The following is a 23,698-nucleotide window of genomic DNA, read 5'->3' as shown; positions in this document are numbered from 1 at the left end:
AAGTGAGGCGCTAAGCAACTCACTTAGAGACCTTGTCTCTAAATAAAGTACAAAATAGGGCTGGGGATGTGGCTCAGTGGTTGAGTGCCCCTGGGTTCAATCCCTAGGACCCACCCCCTTCAAAAAAAAAAAAAAGATAGTAACACAGCAATAACACCAAGTTCACTGAAACGAAGAGCACACATTTACTAAACTGTTTTGTTTTCTCTCTGGAGAAACCTGGCCAAGCAGTTGCACTACTGCCTTCCTATTTGGCCAGCAGCATTCACATTTTCTTGATTTGAGGGTTTGAGTAGTATAGTTCAGCTGCTGTTAGTTTCTGACACATTTTGCAAAGGACACCTTGGCTCTGCACCCTCGTCACCCTGTTCCCTTCAGTTTATCCAGAACCAGCATCATCTGCAGGCAGGAGGAGGAGGAAGTGGCCAGAGAAGGGCTGGGGGCCATTCAGTCTGCCTGCAGGTGTCGACCAATTACCAAACCACCAGCAATGGCTCCTTAAAAAGATTCTCAGAATTTTTGGGAGAGTTCCTGATGGTGTCCGATTCTGGGTAATCCCCAGGAAACAGGTGGGCAGGAAGAAATGAGGTTTGTCACTTTGAAGCAACGTTAGCCAAGAAAGGGAGAGACTCCCTGGCTGGAAATTATCTGAGCGTGAGCCTTCCACCCTGCAACGGGGAGATGGGTTGAGTATTATTCGATTGGCTATCACAGTGGCTTCTCCTTGCATGTGAAGATAAAGCTCTAAACTTTCAGGAACACACACACTTTTGTAGTAAAACACACTTGCCTAAAACCTCTCAGATTTGCCACTTAAAATTTGGGTTTATGGATTAGAACTGCAACTTCTTAGGAAGCATCATCAAAGCTTCAACGTGAAGTCCCTGGACTGTTATCTGTAAGAATAAGAAAGGTGAAAAGTTCCACGAAAAGTGGTGGGTGGTCTTAGGGACAACCCATCACCACGTACCGTTCTCAGGAATCTTCTGAAAGACGTGCTTCGCCAAATTGAGAGAGGGAATCAGATGAAAGAAAAAGATGAAGGCTCTCTCCAGGGTGGTTGTGGAGAGGGCCCCATAAAACATGGGAACAGAAGGTCGATGGAGCCATAGGTTCAGACTGGAGGTAGTCAGAAGGCCCTGTGAGGGATTTCTTCTAGAAGGATTTTTTGAGGACACCTAATGGGTTGGAATATACTGGGAAACTGTACAACTGAGAGAAGAGTTTGGCTACAGATTCATAATTAAATAGAAGACCAAGCAACTCCCACCACCAAAATCCAAATTTTTAATTCAGGAAAGGGAGTTCTACATGGAAAGAAAAAGTAATCATAGAATACAACATGACAAAGCTCTGACTAGTATTTACATAGTCACAACAGTGAATTTTGGGACAACCACAATAAAATTCTAACAGTATTGGGAGGATGGAAAGAGGGAAGCATCTGGAGAGCAGGTGAGGTGAAACTAAACTTTTCCATGGTAGATAAGATAATGCCTAAAGCCAAAGAATAAAACTATTAAGGGACAACACAGGCACGCGATTTGGATATTTGGAAATGAATACCAAAAATATCAGTTTGGTTCAAGACGAGTGACTCAAGTCTGTAGTTCCACCTACGTGAGAGGCTGAGGCAGGAGGATAGTGTAAGACCAGGAGTTCTAGGCTGGCCTGGGCACCACACTGAGGCCTCATCTAAAGTAAATAAATAAGTAAATGAATAAGCAAGCCTCGTGTCTTTGAGGAGGGGTGACCTATAGGACAGGGAGATTATCATTTCAAAGTTTCTGAATTAAATTATTATATACAAATACGATGTTCTTTTTCTTTTTTTCCTTCTTCATTATGTGTGTTGCTGAGGACTGAAACTAGGGATGGGTGCATGCTATAAAAACACTCTACATGAACTACAGCCCCAGCCCAGATTGATCCATTTTTAATAGGCCTCATTTTTAAAATTTTACTTTTTAGATGTTGATGGACTTTTATTTTATTCATTTATTTATATGCAGTGCTGAGAATCGAACGCAGAGCTTCACACATGCTAGGCATGCACTCTACCACTGAACCACAACCCAAGCCAATAGGACTCATTTTTAACTGGTGCATATTAGTAGATTTGTTTTACTTAGGTGCAGAATATTCAATAAATTGACTTACATGACAGAAAATTTCTGCATGATATTAAATAGATTCATTGATTTTTTTTTTAATTTGAGACACTTTTTTTTTTTCAAGAGAGGAGAGAGAGAGAGAGAGAGAGAGAATTTTCAATATTTATTGTTTAGTTCTCGGCGGACACAACATCTTTTTGTTGGTATGTGGTGCTGAGGATCTAACCCGGGTCGCACGCATGGCAGGCGAGCACGCTACCGCTTGAGCCACATCCCCAGCCCAGATTCATTGATTTTTAAAAATATCTTTATTTATTTATATGTGGTGCTGAGGATTGAACCCAGTGCCTTGCATGTGCCAGGTGAGTGCTCTACCACTGAGCCATAACCTCAGCCCTCATTGAATTTTTAATGGTGAACAGTAATTGCATTAAAAACATCCATGACTTTAAGATACATGTCATTGCTAATATAAGCAATTAAAGGCTACCTGGCCAACCAATAAGATAAAATTATTCTGAACAATACATTCTATCCATGCTGCCTATGCCAACTAAGACCATGTGGCAGATATTTCAGGTTTCTATACTGGGAATCAACTATAATAAATTTAATTATTTTTTCCAGAGAGAAGTAAGTCAAGCTTGATTCTTTTTTTTTTTTAATTTTAATATTTATTTTTTAGTTTTCGGCAGACACAACATCTTTGTTTGTACATGGTGCTGAGGATCGAACCCGGGCCGCACACATGCCAGGCGAGGGCGCTACTGCTTGAGCCACATCCCCAGCCCCTCAAGCTTGATTCTTTATATGATATCCCCATTATGACCAGAACCCTACCCAATTCAATTTAATTGAATTTCTGATTGATTGATGTAGTGATTAAGTATAGCAACTCTTTTGGTCTTCCATTGATTGGAAAAATTATTGCAGTTTAGGAGTGTTTGCAAAATTGTCCGGCTTATTCATATACATCAGTAACTTGGAAAACAAGCAAAACAAGACAGAAACTAAGGTTATTACTACTCCCTTCCTAATTTAAAATTGGGGTCTGGGGCCGGGCTTGGTAGCACATGCCTGTAATCCCAGCTGCTCTGGAGGCTGAGGCAAAAGGATGGTGAGTTCAAAGCCAGCCTCAGCAAAAGCAAGGTGCTAAGCAACTCAGTGAGTCACTGTGTCTAAATAAAATACAAAAAATAGGAGTGTGGGGGCTGGAGTTGCACATATGCGAGGATTCAATTCTCAGCACCACATAAAAATAAATAAAATAAATATATTTTAAAAAGTCTAAAAAATAGGGGTGGGGAGGTGGCTCAGTTGTTGAGTGCCCCTGAGTTCAATCCCTGGTACGTCATGTAGGGCACGTCACATCAGAGAAATAAAAACCTATGTTGGAGAAAAGGAAACCTAACTTGCAGACTGATGCTCACTTCCTGGTCTTGGGGCCGCCCATGGTTAAGACGGCACCTGGTGATCAGCCAGAAGGCGTTGCCTGGGTTGTGAAGAAAAATCGGACCACCTCTAGGATAGGCTCAGAACCCTTCCGCCCCCGTGGACAGGTGGACAGCTCGTGTCTCCCCTTCCTGCCTGTAGGATGGGTGGACACGTGAACTCTCCTCACCCTGCTGACCTTTAACCTGATTGGCTTCTGTGCCTTATATTAGCTGTGTGTGCTCCAGCCTTGACTGGTCTCCCTGACAGTCTGATTGTCCTCCAGGAGGGAGGGCTGGGTGGGGGCTGTCAGTCAGCCCTCTCCTTTCTTGGCTCGTCCTGGCCCGGGCGTGCTCTCCCCAATCTCTCCAGCAGGTCAGGAGGGGCTAAAAACCCCGACACCTCCCACCAAAAAAAAAAAAAAACACATTGGGGCTGTGGCTACAGCTCAGTGGCAGAGTGCTTGCTAGCATGTGTGAGGTGCTGGATTCAATCCTCAGCACCACATAAAAATAAACAAAATAAAGGCATTGTGTCCATCTACAACTATAAAAAAATTTTTAAAAATTGGAGTTGGGATGTGGTTAAGTGGTAGAGTACTTGACTAGTAGGTGCGAGGCCCTCCTTGGTACTGAAGGAGGAACAAAAGCAAAAATTGGAGAAAAATGCAAACTTATTTTTTACCTACTCTGTAATATATATATATATACACACACACATACACACACACACCCATATATATATATATATATATATATATATATATATGGGTGTGGGTGTGTATTTTTGTACTGGGGATTGAACGCAAAAGTGCTTAACCACTGAGCCACATCCCCAGCCCTTTTTATTTTTTACTTTAAGACAGGGTCTCACTAGTTTGCCTACAGCCTTGCTAAGTTACAATTCTCCTGCCTCAACACCCAAGCTGCTAGGATTACAGACATGTACCACTGTACCAGCATAAACATAATTTTTAAAAAGACTTTTAAAAGATGATTCTGAGGAATTGGTCATCCTCAGATTTTGATACCTGATCGTAAAAAGCCCCCAGTGCAATTGTTATACTAAATGAAATGTTCTTAGGCCTAACATAGGTTTTTGCAGTTATGTACAAACTTTTTTATGCCAGTGGTTTTCACTGGGGGCCAGGGATGTGGCTAACATTCTACAATACACAGAGCAGCTTCACAGAATATCAGAATCCCAAGTGTCAATTGTGCCAAGTCTGAGAAACCCTGGTCCAACTTGATTTCCTTGTGTTATAAAAACAAAACTGTAGCAAAGCCAACACAACGGTTCTAGGATATCAATAAAAGGCTTCAAAATTGAGAAAAATTTCTGAATACCTCATTGCTTTGTGTAAACTTCAGCAAAATTTTTTTTCAGAGTAGTCTATTAATGGATGAATCAAACTTTTCAAAATTCCATTTTGTGAATTAAGATTTATATTTTTTCTGTTTCAAAAAGTATCCAAAGCAAATTACACTTTTCATTTCAAGCTGAGAGCCTAGCGTAGGGTGCCCAGGAGTTGAATAAATAAATGATTCCAAACATCTAAATGTTAGCCAGAAACAGGAAGCCTGCGTTTCAGCGGCTGTAACTCAGAATCTCCTTCCCAGGTGGTAAGGCAGATCTCCCGATCCCAAGTGAGGGTGAGGACACTTCTGTCACCAGGTTCTGCTGCAGGCCAGGCGTACCTGGTAGGGGGTCTGCTCCACCAGAGGAGTCAGAAAACCTTGGCCCAGTAGACCTCCCCTACCTCACATAAGGGCAGCTGGTTTCCTCTTAGGAAAACTATCACAGAATTATTAGAGAATTAAGAAATCAGATGCAGAAAGACTGTAAAGAATGTTTTAAAAGGAGGCTTAGGGGCTCCTAAGCTCAATGGTACAGTGCTTGCCTAGTATGTGTGAGGCACTGGATTCAATTCTCAGCACCACATATAAATAAAACAAAATAAAGTCCATTGACAACTTAAAAAAATTTTTTAAAAAAGGAGGCTTTAATCTCAGCTGTCTAGGTAACAGTCCTTGGAGGCTCTAGGGTGGATTTTAAAACCCTGCTGCCCTGCAATGAGCATGGATGATCTTTTAGAAAACCACAATGTGCTCTCAAGCAAATGTAGAAAAGATGCAAAGAAAAGTTCTACCTCAGATCTCAAAATAGGACTAAACTCCCAAGTGGTAACATATACTAATTCTGCGTATTAAGTACATGAGTAAAGTATTTGTTATAACTATTTGTATTTTTTATGTATCTGAAATATTTTATAATAATGATAGCAAAAGAGCAACAAGACTTCAGGGATATTACACATGAAATAAAAATACTGCATTGATGTTTACTTTAGTTCTAAAACATACTAGCAACGTGCTCAGCTCATTGCCATGTGACCATTACAGGCAATACCAGGACTCTTAAGGAATACTCGAAAGTATGTCAAAAATAGGTTGTTATGATCAATCCTAACAATGGACGGACCCATTCATGAATAAAAAGAGGAAGCCTTATGAGTAAATGGCATATTTTCAAACTAAGCTGAGGTAGAAAAAATAGAAAAGCCAGATTAAAAAAGTTTTACCAGTGATACAATAAAAACACATAAACCTGTATCTACTCCCATTACAGACATGAAGTAAACCAGGTGAGTGCTTAGCCACCTTCTTTACTAAGAATGAATTTATCATTACCTTCTTCAACTTGCTGAGGGATGAAATCTCTTGCCTGGGAATTTGCAGAGCTGAGTCATATATAGTTTCTGCAAACTATATATGCCACATATAGTTTCTGCAAACCCAGGTGGGTTCTGGGTCCAGCTCTGCAATGCTTGGGGGCAACCCAATCATTTTCCCTTACCCCTCACAGAGTGATCTCCACCTCCTCTGCTTTCTCTCAGTTCACCTCAACCCTAGTGTTTGGATAATAAAACAGCTCAGCACTGTGACCTCTACAAGGCTCTTTACATGAAATATCAGTGTTTTATTTCCATAGTTTCCTGATTATATACTTTCCTTTCTGATATCCCACCCCAATACAAAAATCCATAATTCTGGCAGTATATATTTGACTTTTGAGTCTCACAAAATATTTGTTGATTGGTGTATAAACTACTCAGCATAGATGAACTAGTAGTATAAAACAATAAATCAAAGAACTTATGCTTGTATTACAATAATAAAGCAATTTGGGAGATGAGCAATCTTAGAATTTTTTTTTTCTTGTGGTGCTAGGGATTAAATGGAGTTTTTATGTTGATAAGTATTAAAGAATAGCTTAACTAGTGTTTTTCAAATTAGCATTAGTTGTCTTTAAAGGTACCCCCCCCACACACACACACATACACACACTCCATCTTCCATGATCTATGTCTATGGAAAATGTTTTTGGCAGTTCTCAACTGTGTGGTATGATGACTTTGAATTCTTAGTGGACCTAAGCAGGCTGCTGTGCAAGCCAGGCATCTGGTTGACACTTGGATTGTCCTGTGCCTAACTCTGAAAAAGTGGTAGGAGGCCCCACGTGTTGCTGTGGAAAGGAGGGGGACAAAAAAGGGCAAATCTCACCACCTCTTCCCAGTCCTCGAGCCTTCTCATGAAGCATCACTCCCCAGGCCTGTTGGCCTTCCTCCTAACACCAGGAAAGTCTAAAACATGATGATTCTTCAGACTAATTTTCTGAGTTTCTTAGCAAATAAAAATTGAAGAAATCAGCCAGGTACATTGACACCTATAATCCCTGCTACTTGGGAGGCTGAGGCAGGAGATTACAAGTTTAAGGCCAGCCTGGGCAACTTAGCCAGATATTGTCTCAAAATAAAATTTAAAAAGGGGCGGGGGAGGGACTGGGGGTGTGGCTCAAGCGGTAGCACGCTCGCCTGGCATGCACGGGGCGCTGGGTTTGATCCTCAGCACCACATACAAATAAAATAAAGATGTTGTGTCCATGGAGAACTAAAAAAAAAAAAGGGGGGGGCAGGGGGGGGCCAGGGACCTGACTCAATGGTAGAGCACATGCTGAGCATGTTCAAAGCCCTGAAGTAAATCCTCAGCACTGCGAAAAAAGAAATCAGAGAGAAAAATTCAGAAGGGATGCGTTTACTTTTAAGGCTTTGAGTGTTCTTGAGGTTTGCAAATATTCCTAGCAGGCCTCCCTTTTGCAGTTAGACACTGTATTGGTCATATGGAGGGGAAAATTATATTGGGGAAAGCATTTATTAATGGAATTCTAAAAATGCTGGTTTCAATATCCCACATTCACATATTTTTCTATTTACATAATGACCAAATTTGAGACTTACTGCCAGTAATCTCAAGATTTAGTGACATCAAACAGCAACACTGCCTCAGAATAACATTCTCTTTCTATTGCTACCCAAAATTGTAGTGTAACTGGCCTCTAGTCCAACAATCACTGTGAAATAAAAATTTAGGAGAAATTAACATCTTATTTATTTATTTATTTATTTATTTATTTATTTATTTATTTATTTATTTTTGCAGTGCTGGGAATGAAACACAGGGCTTGGTACATGCTGGCTAGTACTTTACCACTGAGCTAGACCTCCAGCCCAAGAGATTACTAATTTTAAAAATATAGTTTCAAAATGGAGACTTTAAGACAGTCCCAATTAAGTAATTTTTGAATGCTAGAATGATTTTAGGTATAAACATGACCCTTCTGGTTATCTATACATGGATTCTTAAAATATGAGCAGATTGTCACTTATTTCCCTGGACAATTTACTAATTGTCACCCTTGTAATCCAAAGGAATTAATACTTCTCAAAAGATATGCAATTCCCTGTTGAGATATGACTCCAGTGAGCCAGCCCCTTTCAAACTGGCTGTATAAATAGAAACTGAGATAAACAGAAATCCATCCCTGTTGGTGATGACACTGATCTCATTAAAGCATTAAACACATTGCCATATTCTGAAAAATACACAAATAAGTCTAAAATAAAAATGTCCTCGTCAACATAATTCATATCCTAACAAAGTTTTCAATGGTTCACGAAATCCATCCTCATTTTCTGAGTTAACAAGGCTGAACTTTAGAGGTGCAACAACCAACTCCTGAGGCCGTCACTGCAGCGTGGAGAGGCCCTCGGAGGGCTTTCCCAGACATAGCTTCTTGCGGTGCTGCTCCTCACTCCCAGGCAGGGCTCTCAACACACCGTCTATCATGCAAGAACAACTTCATGTCAGAAAACATCACTTCAAACTCACGGGGACTTGCTGCAGGCACACAGGTTGGAAGAGCAAAACAATGCTTCAGGTAAAGGACCATTCATTTTACTTTACCTTCAAATTCTCAACTGCTTCAATATTCCACTTAAATGTTTGTTTCTCCAATCAATACTGAATCTAGATAACTCAAAGGTGATTTTTTAAAAAAACTGGATTCACTCCACAGTATACGGCAAATACTAAATACAACTTTTTTGGGGGGAAAGGCACTATTATTAGGCTGGAAGAAACAGAAATCAATCCCTGTTGGTGATTACACTGGTATCAAAGAATTTTTTTTTTTAAACGTTAGTAGAAAATCTGTTCTTCCAGGGGATGACTGGTCCTTTCATTTTCTTTCTTTTTTATTTATTTAATCTTATGTGATGCTGAGGATCGAAATCAGGACCTCGAAAATTAATGCACTTACTTATCCTCCAGAGAGAGGATGGCAGCACCTGTGGGGCAGGGAGTACAGGGGGACTCTCCCACTCCTATTCCTCTGTGTACGGAAAGTGGCCTTATCCAACAGGGCAGGCTGGGAGAAAAGCCTGCCTTAACACCTTCCTGGCTTTTCTTTTTACTAGCTTTGTTGGTACCAAACAACCTCTTATGTGTTTAAAGTATACAATAAACTGAGCATATTTACAGTGTTCAGTTTGATGAGTTTGACATGGTACACATCTATGAAACCGCCACCACAGTCAAGTCAATGAATACACCCGTCACCTGCAAGTCTCCTCCTGCCCTTTGCTTCTGTGCTCTTGAGGTATCTGCCTGCCCTCCAAGCCGGTGTGTTCCGCTCTGCTGTTTCCCAGTCCCAAGGACACCTGGACCAGGTTCTGGCTTGCCTTCCAGAGTGGACCTGGAAGCCCCCCTTTCTCAATTGTCTTTTTATGTAATATTTGAAACATAAAAAAAGAGAATATATGTAATACAGAAGGGAGGTCTAAAGCCCAATAATAAAATAAACACTTAAGAATCTACTGCTCCAAATAATTATCTTGCTTAAATTTGCAGTAACTGTTTGCATAGAAGAGAAAAAATTAAAAGCTACTGTCCCAAATAATGGCTACAACATTATCAGTTGCCTTCCTTCTCTCTTCTCATCCCTTCTCCCCATTCAGATGTAACCACTATCTTGAATTTTGTGTTTATCTTTCTATTGTTTCTTAACGATTTTACTACATACATTAAACAATATGCTATTTGGTCTCTTTTTAAACTTTATACAGAAATTCAAAAGATAGTCTTCTGTATTTTTTTGTTCAACATTTATCTTTTTGAGATTCACCTGTGTCAAAGAATGTAGCAATAGTTCACTTATTTTCACTGTTATGTTGTAGTTCATTGTGAGAATATACTATATTTTAAATGTAATCTCACAAGCTAAATATCTGTGTCATTTTCAGTTTTTGTTTTTAAAAATAACATTGCAATGAATTTGTTATATTTTGGTCTTTTATACAAGATGCAAGATTTCTTAGAAGTTGAAATTACTGGGTCATGGAGTACATACATGCACGTTCAGCTTTACAAAGATAATGTCTAATTATTTTCCAAGGTGGTTGTAAAACTTTCAATCTCCCTAGCAACATATAAAAATTTCTAATAATCCACATCCTCACTAGCAGTTGGTATTGGCAAATTTGAATTGTATAAATCCAATAGGTATAAAAACATTGCTTCAATGTGATCTTAATTGGCCTTTCTCCGACCACTACTGAGTATGATCATCTTTCATATGTTTATCAGACATTTACATTTCTGCTGATGTAAATACCCAAAAGAAACATTTTTCTATTAATTTTTATCCTTATCAGTTAGTAGAATTTTTTTTTTTTTTTACGTTAGTGGAAAATCTGTTCTTCCAGGGGATGACTGGTCCTTTCAATTTCTTTCTTTTTTATTTATTTAATCTTATGTGGTGCTGAGGATCGAAACCAGGACCTCAAAAGTACTGTACCACTGAGCCACAACCCCAGCTCCCTTTCACTTTCTTGATAATGTCTTTTGGAGAAGATAAGCCCTTACTTGGAATGTATTCTATAATTTGTCAAGTTTTTCTTTTATAGTCAGCATTATTTGTATTCTGCTTAAGTTGTTCTTCCTATTTCAGGTCATAAAAAATTCTGTATTTTCTTCTAAAACTTGAAATTTGCTTTGTCTCTTTAATTCATATGGAATTTTGAGTATTATGTGAGGTAAAAATTCATTATCAGTTTTTCTACATGCATTAACCATTTTCCAGCACTACATATTAAATAGTTTATCATCGCGCCTGTGATTTGCATGGCTCGCTCTGTTAGGGATGCTAAATGTCCCATAATCCATGGGGCAATGCCCCGCACTAGAAAGCTTTATCAATCAAAATACCAACAGTGTGCCCTTTAGTAAATAGTGGCTTAACTTATCCACTGACTTTTTAACAACTGTACTTTTTTTTCAGTGTTATAAGAGAAGTCTGAGTATAACATGATATAGGAATGTGCAGGAGAGAGATCTTTTCCAGTTAAGAGAACCAGAGAAGGTCCTGATGTAGTTCCTTGGACCATGATAACATGGATTCTTTCTCCCCCAAACTCCTTTCTGTGCAAGTGAAATATCTCTAGTCTCTTTACAAACATCCCTTGGGAGAGAGAGATGCTTGCCTCCTAAATGCCACCTCAATCAAAGCATTACATGGAGGGAGGGTACCCATCAATATTCCTCCTGTGACATCTTGTGCTCCCACCTCCATGGTGACAGGGAGCTTACTGCCTCATGAGGGAGGACAATTCTGGACAATTCAGACTATCACTGAGAGTTTTTCTCTTTGTCAAGCCACGATATGTGTCGCTGTGCTTTCCACCACTGGTTCTACATTCTGTGGTTTGGTTGACTCCCATGATCGCAACACATCAAGACACACTTCACCACTTCCTGGACACTTCTCCTCACCAAGGTAGACATTTCTGATTCTTCTTCCTGGTTTAAAGTGGTGATATGACAAAGCAGAAGAGCATGGATTCTAGAAATAGACTACTGAGCTTTGAATTCTGGCTTTACCACTCATGGGGTGTAGATCTTTGGCCTAGTTACTTCACTTCAAGGAGCTTCAGCTTCTTTATTTGCCTAATGAAGATAATAACATCTATCATAGAGGGTTACTGCAGAGATAAATTGCAATAATCCACAAGAAGGTATTATCAGCATGCCTAGGAAATGAGGATGCTTCCCCAAAGCATGAGAAGATTCCATGAGATGACTCTGGTAGACAAGTTTCATAAAATGCTCTCCATGTAAAATTATCACCTGGAACTTAGCAAGTGCACTTTACCTTCAATTTCAGCGTTTCTCTCTCTTTCCCCTGACACTTTATGCCAAGATATACCCATGGAAGTACTATATTGGTCCCAAAGATGATAATGCCTGTAAAATGGGACTCAAAGCAATTAATGGAAGAAAAAACAAGCCTCTCACCTTATAGCAAGTGCCCAATCTTGAATTGCCTTTTCTTTAAATTCTAGATTACACTTGGGCAACCTGTTAGAAAGAACACTGAAAATCTTGGAAAACTGGACCTGTCAGGAACTGACCTTGCGCAAGTCACTCTGCCCTCTCTGATCCTCTAACCACTTCTAACAAAGGGGCTGGACCAGGTAGTTATTAACAAAAAGCAATGTATAAGATGCACTTTCTAGAACTCAAGACCTGGTCTCAAATTTCATTTCTGGTGGTTTAGAGCCTTGACCTTTGTAAGTCTTGGTTCCTCATCTATGTAGCAGCATTAATAAAAGTACTTATCTAGGGGGTTGGGGCTATAGCTCAGTGGCAGAGCACTTGCCTGGCATGCTTGAAGCACTGGGTTCGATCCTCAGCACCACATAAAAATAAACAAATAAAGGTGTTCTGTTTACAACTACAAAAAAAATTTTTTTTAAAGTATCTATATAATATGGCTGTCTGGATTTTTTTTCCTCCAAATTCTATCATATTCTTTTCAAAATTACCAACTCTGTACTAAACATTTTTTTTTAAATGTTAGGATTTAACACAGGAGCACTTAACCACTCAGTCACATCCCCAGTCCTTTAAAAGAGTTTTATGTTGAGACAGGGTCTTACTAAATTTTTTAGGGCCTCAATAAGTTGCTGAGGCTGACTTCGAACTTGTGATCCTCCTGGCTCAGGAGTCTCTGGAATTATAGGCAAGCGCTACCACACCCAGTTCAGATTTGATTTTTTTAATGGCTTGTTTACTTTAGATTTTTTTAAAAAGTATATTTTACTTCTTAAACATTTTATACTGTCTAGTTGATAACACCAGAACAGGAAGTCCTCAGGAGTCTCACTATGCTGTTTGCCATTTCTGTTCAGTCTTGATCATGGGGATATATCTTCTATTTGTTGACTTTTCAGTAATGAACTAATGGACTCATTATACCCTGTGGGCCTCAGCTGGGAAGGTTTTCCTTCTAACAGAATCTGCATTTGCTTCTGCCAGCAGTTAGGAGGTACCGCTGAGAGGGGGTCTTTTAGCTTCCTTTAAGGACTCCCAGCTTAATGTCGGAATCTGAGGTTTAGTTTGTAATCTTGCAGCAGACCCCCCACTTCCTCTCAAGAGCCCAGCTGCTATGGACATTGGCTTATGTGTTTGCTTACTGTTGCTTTTTATGTTCGGGCAAATATTCTTCTTATCTCTCTTTATTATTTATTTATTTTTGGAAGGGAGGATGCGTTCCTGGATAGTTCCTTCATTTCCTTGAAAGCCCAACAATTCTTTGCAAAGAAAGCCTGAGTTGTGTTATTTGGGTTCCAGCTCTCTAGCGGAACCCAAATAGTAGCAGTCCATCGCACTGCTACTTGCCTTTGGCTTCCATTCCTGGTGCTGGCCTTGAGAGGACGTGAGGCAGCAACCCCCACTGCCTCCCAGAGCCTGACACATTGATTTGGCCAAAGGTCAAGCTTCAGCCCAGCAATAAAGCTGGGATTTCAACTTTCATCTGTTTGATTCTTATGTCTGCTTCTCCACAGAATGAAAAACTGGAAAGGAACCACATGCTGTATGATTCCATTTATATGAAATGGCCAGACTAGATGAATCCATAAAAACTTAACAGTGGACCAGTGGTTGCCTAGGGCCGGGGGAGAGCGACTGAAATGAGTACAAGGTTTCTTTTTAAGTCAATGAAAATGTTGTGAAATTGGGTTGTGGTGATGGCTGCACAATTCTGAACATAGTAAAATTGACAGAATTCTAGACTCTAAAAGGGGTGAATTTTTGATATATGAATTTCTTAATAAAGCTGTCATATAATTGAAAAGGCGATAAGGATATTATTTACTAACATAAAACACTTGTTAAAAAATGCATGAACATACAGTTTAATGAACTGTCAAAAAGTAAACATACATTTAGCCATTATCTAGGTCGATAAATAAAACATTGCCAGTGAACCAGATACCTTCTTCTGTCCCCTCCTTCCAATCTCAGGACTTTTATCCTGGATAAAGGCCTATCGTTGACTCTAAGTAGTAAATACTTTCTATTTCATGCCGTGGATGGCATCTTCTGATGAAAAGATGCTTTTAACACAGACAATATAGTTCATCTTTCTGTTTCCTTTTCCTACCTTAGGAAATTTTTAATTGAGCTTCAAACAGTGTCATTAAAAATACTATCTTTAATCAGTTATATTTTCCTTTATTTTTCCATTACTTTTTTTCTTGATAATTTTTTTAAAAAGAAAAAACAGTGAATATGTATTTTTTTCAGATTGCCAATAATAAATTTACTGTCTGAATAAAATAAAGCTAATTCAGATCACAGAAAATCAAAACATTCATATTTTCGTAGAGACCTTCATATTTTTTAATGTTTCAGGGTAATCAATCCATTGTTATCAAGAAAATTTATAGTACACTTCCATTTATCTAGACTCTACAATTATTACACAGCTACTATTTTTAAATTGGATCTCCTAAAGATTATATTACTATTATCAAAATAATTGTGTTAGTGTGCAAATAACAAAACTTTTAAGACTAGTAATTTACTTATGGTATCTCTGATGATTCTTAATCAGATTATTAAAATAACAGAACATGTCCATTCTCTGACCAACCTGAGCACCTGTGGCTTTACTCTAGAAGGATATACAAGTACCACTGTCCTCATCACTTCTTCCTAGATCCACTTGCACTAATTATATATATTTTTCATTTCTCACACCCAAGAAGCCTTTGTTTTGGTATAAACAAGAATTGTTCTTTACTGTTTCATATAAATTTATAAATTCAATTTGTCATGATTATTTGTATTAAACTGCAGAATCTACAGGAATAATTATTAATAGGTACTTTCCCCAGCATCTTGCATATAGTAGATATGCAAATGTTTTTGAATAAATTGAAAGACAAACATCTAATCTGTATAAAGAATAAGATCCATCTATTAACAAAACAACTCCGTCACATGACCTTTGACATTCACCAAGTGCCCATTTTCCTCAGCAGCTGGCCTCTAGTAGTTAGCCTCCACAGAGGACTTGAGATACTTACTTTCTCTCCTTTCAGGCTCGTTTTGTTCAAGATCATAAGCTCCAGATGGATTCAGCTGCCACTGTAAGAGGGTACAAACACTTTATTTGTATGTTTAAAAATGACTTAATAAAGAGCATTTCAGCACTCTGCTTTTAAATATCAAAACAATTTGATAAAAATACAAGAAAAAGGAGTTAGCATGTCCATATCAACAAAGTCCTAACAATATCACCTGAGTGATCCTAAATGGGATGACTTCTGGGGTCAGAATCAATACTCTTAGAGAAGATACTTTATAGTAATTTCATAAGTAAGACAGAGGGAGATTAGAGAATTGCTGTGATTTGTCTCAGGTTACAAAATAACTAAAGGCAGTGATGGGATTAGACCTAGGCCTGCCCAATGCCCAGAACCATGGAATTTCTACATTGTATAATTTCTCTAGGACATACTAAGTCTTATAATAGGTAGAGAAGACCTAGGTATTAAAGGCTAACAATAGGGCCAATTTTACCTTGCCTTTTAATATAGTTAAATAAATATAATATAGTTAAATAATATTTAAATAGTTAAATAATATAAACTATTATTTGTTTTCTATCATATATAATATCAGATATCATTCATCTCCTCTGGTTGTAGTATTCTCTCTCAACCACTCAGAAAGAAATAGGGAAGACTAAAGATTCTTAGGTATTTCAGAGAAGACTGAAATCGTAGAAAAGAAAATGGAATGTAATCGTTATCTCTAGGACAGCTCTTCCTTCCTTTCTTGCCTAATTGGAATCTCCATCGAATCACTAATGACTTAACCAAAAAGGCCCTGCTGGGCCAGTGTCTCTGGAAAGTTTGAATTACCTGGGAGCCTCTTCCATAAGCATCAATTAGTTCATCAGATTAACTAGTTAACATCTTGAGCCTTGAGGGGGATGAGATACAAGACAAACATTTTATCATGCATTAAAAGTCCTTAGACTTTTGGTCACTTATAGAGATGAGATGCCCAGAATTAGTGCCAGGAAAGAGAGAATTTACAAGGGGTGGGAAGTTATGTAAGGGGGGAAAAAAAAGAGTTATGTTTTGAAACATGTTAAAAACCTATTTATTTATTTGGGCAGAGAAAGTAAAAACCAATAATTCTAATTTACACTTAAGAATATTCATGAAAAGTTTCTTTATAACTGTAAAAACTTAGAAATACTCTAGCTATCCAACAATAGGGGAATGATTAAATAAATTAGGTCTCTAGGTTTGGAATATTGAATAAATTGTCAAAAAATAATTTCTGAGGAATTTTTAACATAGAAAATACAGTAATGTTGACAGTGATATCTATGAGTTAAGGAATAATACATGTTCTTTTTTATTTTGCTACTTTCTACAATGAGCATATATTTCATAATAAAAAAGTAATACATCTTAATAAAGAAAAACTCACCTTCATTAGACAAGAAAAAAATTTTTTTTGAATAACAACACATGAATGTACACTATCTAAAATCTATTCTGGAGAACAGTTTTACCCAGCTCTAACCTGCTTTTTTGACAACAACACAGAATAAAACAACTTATCTCAAGGTATATGGTTACATTTCAAAAAAAAAAGCAAATATGTTTCAAATAAAAATTAATTTACTTTAATCTTAAAACAAGTATCAAATTTATTGACACATCATACTTTTGACAGTTGAGAAAATCAAATTATTGAAATTCAAATTTAGAACAAATACTAGTTCATGTTAATTACTGGTATTTTCAAAATTAGGTGTAGAGCTAACCAGTTATGCACAGATGAGGAAAGGATAAGGGAGTGGAGAGTTACTCTTCTTGAAGAGAACAGAGAAAAACTGTGAGTTTCTTTATTCTCTGGAATGTGTACCTGAGCAAGGGACCTCTTGGGTGGGAGTTCCCAGTTCTGTTGGGTTTCTCAGCTCTGCCCCTGGGCTTCCCTTTGTCTTTCTTTTCTGAGTTATTCCTCCATTGCCCTTTTGATCTCTCCTTTCTCTTTACAATTCAAAATCTACTAAAATCTACCAGTAACCAAGATATTCCAGAGTTTGCTATAAGCCAACATTCACAGTCCTGAAGAGCTAGGTCACTTAATCTTTATGAAGAAAATTTGAAAAAACCCATTTCTTTACCTCTCCAGGAGGAATAAAGAGACAATCAATCAATCAATCAGAACTGGGGATTTCTTTGACTGATTGGACATAGGTTTTTATTTACAAGACAAGCACTTCTCATCTCTCTCTTTTTTGGCATGGCACTGCTGTTTTCTTTTTCTTTTTCTTTTGTGGGAGGGTACAAGGGACTGAACTCAAAGGCACTTAACCACAGAGCCACATTCCCAGCCCTATTTTGTACTTTTATCTAGAGACAGGGTCTCACTCAGTTGCTTAGCACCTTGCTGAGGCTGGCTTTGAACTCATATCCTCCTGCCCCAGCCTCCTGAGCCGCTGGGATTACAGGTATGCACCACTGCGTCAGGCAGCACTATGTTTTAAAACTGTTAGGCTTTAAATAAAATAATTAAAAATCAAAAATAAAAAATGGTAAACATTTGACACTTCATATATATACAGAAACTAGGTAGTATTTTCCTATGCTTAAAGTGTATGTGCATGTATGTACATACATATATACATGTATATACACATACATATATATATATGTACACACAGAATACATTTATGTTCCAAGCACCCTGGACTGAAACTGATGTACATAACAAGAATGTAAAGTTCAAAATTATAAACAGTTCTATTTTATGCTTTTTATATCCATGAATTCTAGTATATAAATGTTATATTAAATGCCATGATTAAATCATTAGATGTCATAAAAAGCAATATGTTATTATTCAGGACATGATTCTTTTGCTATGTAAAACATTGGAATAAATTTGTTTGTTTGTTTGTTTTTGTGATGCAGGGAATCTAATCTAGGGCCTCACACAGCTAGGCAAGCACCCTACCATCACACTATATCCCTGGCCACCTGTAATCTCAGTGACTCAGAAGGCTAAGTATCACAAGTTCAAGGTCAGCCTGGGCAATTTAGCAAGACCTTGTCTCAAAAAATAAAAAGGGATTGGGATTTAGTTCAGTGGTAGAGTGCCTTTCGGTTCAGTCCCCAATACAAAAAAAAAAAAAAAAAAAAGAACATTCTTAGAACAATCAGTAAACCTTGATGAATGTATAGATTAACAGCAGTAATATATCAATGCTAATTTCCTGGTTTTTGTGGTTCTGTGATTATTCCTTGTTTCAAGAAACAGAATGATTTGGCAGGTCAGCAACTTCTGGGGAAAATTTTTCTTTGTAGAGCTTTTGTAACTTTTTGTTAGCACTTTTTCTCATGAGGAACGTGTGTGTGTGTGTGTGTGTGTGTGTGTGTGTGTGTGTGTGTGTACAAGAGCATGCATCTTCCTGTCTTTTGGATAATCTTCAACTACTTTCACCTCTATCTACCACTCCAAGCTGAAACAGGTGAGGGAAGAAGTGAGTCAGAGCTTTTCTATTAGCCACATGATGGCACCAGAGGTTTCCCTGCCTCAAGCTAACTCTAGGTCAACTTACAACTCTACAGAAATGTAAAATTCCCTCTCTCTTTTTTTTCATTTAAAAAATTATTTATTTTTAGCACCAAGGATTGAACCCAGGGATGCTTAACCACTGAGCCTCATTCCCAGCCCTTTTAAAATATGTATGTTTTTTATTTATTTAGAGACAGGGTCTTGCTGAGTTGCTAAGGCTGGCTTTGAACTCTCAATCCTCGAGCCTCAGCCTCCTGAGCCATTGAGATTACAGGCCTATGCCATTGTGTCTTGCAGAACTATAAAATTCTTATGGCAGAGATCCTTAGTGAACATTTTTTGGTATGTAAGTGCTTGCATGTAAAAAATAAACTCAAAGTGGGCTGAGGTTGTGCCTCAGTGGTAGAACGCTTGCCTAGCATGTGTGAGGCACTAGGTTTGATTCTCAACATGGCATATAAATAAAAAAATAAAGGTATTGTGTCAATCTACAACTGAAAAAAATTAAAAAAAAATAAACTCAATGATAATAATTTGTTAAAACTCTTTAAAAGGATAGAAATCACTAATTTACAATACACAACAGGGTATCAAACAACATAACAGGAAATACAGTTTGAAGAAAAAGTGTATCTATCTACTTACGGTAAATTTGCTAACACCCTCAAGTTCCCCAAACCTCATGTAAGAGATGTCTGCCTTCTTTTTTCCAACATCTACATCCCCTGCATAGATTTGTTTTATGCCAGCACCTTTAATTAAAGGTACACATTCATCACATGGGCATTTTGTCACAAAAATCATGCTTCTTTCTTCTGGTTTTATTTTTTGACACCTACAAAAAAATTTACAGATTATTACAAAGGTAATTTCTGAAAGGGTAAGTTATTTCTTAAAGAGAAATTCTTAAATTTTAATGATGAGTTGTTTTAAAAATAGATTCACATTATAAACAATAATCAAGCCTTACTCTTGTTAAATTAGTCAATCAATGTTCAAAATCTGTAAAAACCTGACAATCACTATAACTTAAATTCATTTAAGCTGTTGGCAAGGTGTTCAATATAAAATAAATAAAATAAATAAAAACAGAAAAAGAAGGAGGGAGGAGAGGAAGGGAGGGAATAGAATGGAGAAAAGAGAGGATAAAAAAAGAGAGAAAAAGAAAAAAGAAAGCGGAGGATGTAGCTCAGTGGTAGAGTGGTTGCCTAGCACTCTTGGAGCCCTGGGTTTGATCCCCAGAACTACAAAACCAAAAAAAAAGGAAAACCACATTTTCTACATAAGGATCTCTTTAAAATATGGAAATTGGGGTTAAAACTATTATTTATTAAATATTAAATCATCAAGGCAGCTTAAAGACCTAGCCCCCTATTCCTAACTGGCACCTAAAGGACCCTTAGTAAATACTTACTAAATAAATAAATTAATATTAAATTTCTGTTTTAAGTTATAGTTCTCTTACCCCCTTCTCTATCAAAGGTTAATTCTATTTAAAAAAACATTTGGAGCCCAGTGTGGTGCATGCCTGTAATCCTAGTGGCTTGTAGATTGAGGCAGGAGGATTTTGAGTTCAAAGTCAGCCTCAGCAATTTAGCAAGTAACCAAGCGAGACCATGTCTCAAAATAAAAAATAAAAAGAGCTAAGGATGTGGCTCAGTGAATAAGTGTCCCTGGGCACTTAATCCCTGGTACAAAAAAAAAAAAAAAGGCTATGTCATCTTCAGACCTCCATATAAAATGAAGCAAGTAACCTGTAATGAAGAGGACAGGAAAAAAAACTTGAGGAGATTTTTGGTGAAACTGTATGCTGGGGGTAGACTAGGACCAAGAACTGCTCTCACCTGAGGTCACAGGGATTGTAATTCCAGGTTCTATGGTTTACATTGCTCTGAACCAGCTGTTTTCAATTATACATCTTCCATATTCATCTCCCTAGTTGAAACTCATTTCTGTTCATCTGGACTAGGGCAACAGAATTCTACACATCTAGTCTGCTCAAACGATGCTTCTGCCACCTAAGCAGTCTATGGACTGTGGCTATCGGTGCAATTCCATTTCCCGACTGCCTACCAAGTGGAGTCTAAACTTGAAGTCCTCTGTTGTCCAGGCCCAGCTTATCCTGTGAGCTGCATTTACCATGAACCCACACTCCAGCCTAACAGGAATATGCATGTTCCTAAATGTGGAATGCATTTTTCCACTTCTAGACCATACCTTGTGTTAGAAGCAAGAAAAGTCTTCCTTTCAAGGAATATCTCCTGGCAATCATTCAGAGCTCAGCTCTAATGAGAAGCTCGACTTCTTCCACACAGCTTTTCACTTACATCCCTGTTTTTGTTCATAGCAGCCCCAGAGCACTTTGTGCACTGTTTGCCTTTCCCACAGAATCCATTGCATTAAGTGTATGCATCTTAGATCTTAACGCTTACTGCATTAGAAGCTCCCCAGTGACAGGGGCCATGTCTTATTCAGTTTTTAATCTCCTAAACTCACCCCCTTAATGGTAAAAGCTGACAAGTGATTGTGGAAATCACCTAAATGAACATTAAAAGGAGATGATGATAGTTGTTATTTCTAACATTTTTCAAAGCAATTTGGTTCATCATAAAATCTACACAATCATAATCTATGTACTCAAAATTTAGAAAACAAAGGAGAAAATAAGAGGTTGTATTTTGGACAAATATTAAGGACAAATTTTAAGTCACTTCTTATTAGAGAGAGGGAAGAAAAACAAGACTTGCTCAATAAATTGGAAGGCCTGGAGAATCTGGCAAAATGGCCTCAGGTCCAGCAGGACCAATCTTTACCAAAACTATATTTCTGGAAAGAAGATTTTCTAGAATTTGAAAATGGAAATAAGTCACAACTAAAAGAAAACTTATTTCAACTGACCTTTGCTACATTTTAAAGGCACAATAAAAAAATTTCCTACCTAAATGTCAAGGCATTTTGTTCAGCATGTATGATGTATCTGAATTTCCTTATTTCTCTGTCTTTCTGTTTGTCATCCATATGTGGGAAGTCAGCATACTCAGATCCAACAGGAAAGGCATTATAGCCACATCCTATGAAGTACATAGCTCCAGTTCCGTCACAGCTTCTCTACAAAATCGAGCAGACCAATGGTTAATTTCAACATTCAGAAAAGGCACTTTGCAATGTGACTTTAAAGCTTGCTTTCAGGGGCTGGGGTTATAGCTCAATGGCAGAGCGCTTTCCTCGCACATGTGAGGCACTGGGTTCGATCCTCAGTACCACATAAAAATAAATAAGATAAATAAAGATATTAAAGAATCTTTTAAACAAGCTTGCTTTCATATTTTATATAATGAATTTTCATTTCTTTTTTCTTATTTATTCATTTATACTAGGGATTGAGCCCCAGCAGGCTTTACCCCTGAGCCACATCTCCAGTCCTTTTAATTTTTAATTTTGTGACAGGGTCTTGCTAAGTTGTTCAGGGCCTTGCTAAATTGCTGAGGCTGGCTTTGAACTTATGATCCTAGTGAGCTGCTGGGATTATGGGTATGCCCCACCACAGTCATCTCATTCCATTTCTATGACAAAATGATCCATGAAACAAAAATAAAACAATACTTCTATTATGGCCTTGCCAAAGTTTAATTTCAAGAAGTCCAGTCACCTCTCTAGTCTATAATCTCAAGGTAGTCTTTGATTTTAGCAGTCAATTAAATACTATATTTTAAAAAAATTATTTAGGGCTGGGGATGTGGCTCAAGCCTGACATGCACAGGGCGCTAGGTTCCATCCTCAGCACCACATAAAAATAAAAAAATGTTGTGTCCACTGAAAAACTGAAAAATAAATATTAAAAATTTATTTATTTAAATTATGTATATATGACAGCAGAATGCATTTTTATTCATTGTACACAATTGCAGAACAACTTTTCATTTCTCTGGTTGTACATGATGTAGTGTCACACCATATACGCAGTAATACAGGTACCTAGGGTAATGATGTCCATCTCATTCCACCATCTTTCCTGCCCCCATCTCTCTTCCCCATTAAATACTATCTTGTTTAACTCAAAAATTATTTTTCTTGACTCAGGCATTAAACTATAAAATTCTAGTAAAAAGAAACCATATTTTATACTACTTTTCTATCCCATAAGGTACACGTTAGATTGTTATGTATATAGCAGGCACTCAATAAGTGAGTGTTAATTTCTTGCACTCTGTGCTAACAGTTAGAAATTTAAAAAATACTTTGAACAGCTGGGCCAGTAGTGAATGCCTGTAATTCCAGCTAATTGGAGGCTGAGGCAGGAGGCTCATAAGTTCAAGACCAGTTTGGGTTACTCAGCAAGACTCTGTATCAAAATAAAATAAAAAAGGGATGGGCAATGCAGTTCAGTTGTAAAGCACCTTTGGGTTCAATCCACAGTAAAAACACACACACACACACACACACACACACACAACACACACACAAACACATACACTCTGAACAGAATATTTCTGTTGCTGAAAATGTGCTATTGTGATTTAGTTAGAAAATAAAAAATGTACTTCCTTTAATCTTGAACACTTACTCCAATAGCTCTTTCTTATTCCTTTCTTTTTTGTTACCTGGGATTGAACTCAGGGACACTCAGCCAATGAGCCACATCTCCAGGCCTATTTTGTATTTTATTTAGAGACAGGTCTCACTGAGTTGCTTAGCACCTTGCTTTTGCTGAGTCTGGCTTTGAACTCATGATCCTCCTGCCTTAGCCTCCTGAGCTGCTGGGATTATAAAGAAGTTGCACCACTTTGCCTGGCTTCTTTCTTATTCGTGACCAAAGGCATATTAGTTGTTAATATGAATGTTTTACCAATTATTAGGATGATATTT

At 37.7% G+C, this 23,698-nt stretch overlaps 1 protein-coding gene across 6 annotated transcripts in view; it reads right to left on the bottom strand.

The window, feature by feature from the left end:
- Cdadc1 (cytidine and dCMP deaminase domain containing 1) overlaps positions 1-23,698 on the bottom strand; it is a 60,415-nt gene that overhangs the window by 3,063 nt on the left and 33,654 nt on the right. For 2 of the 6 annotated variants that reach the window (XM_078016021.1, XM_013360746.4), the window contains exons 7-9: positions 21,771-21,940; positions 19,478-19,667; positions 15,316-15,376 (exon numbers count right to left, since the gene is read on the bottom strand). In XM_078016021.1, the coding sequence (XP_077872147.1) occupies positions 15,316-15,376; positions 19,478-19,667; positions 21,771-21,940 (421 nt within the window). Of the gene's footprint in view, positions 1-1,268; positions 8,783-9,502; positions 9,664-15,315; positions 15,377-16,155; positions 16,217-19,477; positions 19,668-21,770; positions 21,941-23,698 lie in introns of those variants that run through there. The other 4 variants (XR_013423382.1, XR_005732114.2, XM_040281540.2 and 1 more) reach the window with 4 other exon arrangements.

Source organism: Ictidomys tridecemlineatus, chromosome 6 (genome assembly GCF_052094955.1).
Source record: "Ictidomys tridecemlineatus isolate mIctTri1 chromosome 6, mIctTri1.hap1, whole genome shotgun sequence".
Taxonomy (NCBI): Eukaryota; Metazoa; Chordata; class Mammalia; order Rodentia; family Sciuridae; genus Ictidomys; species Ictidomys tridecemlineatus.
This window is presented reverse-complemented; position numbering and strand designations above follow the sequence as displayed.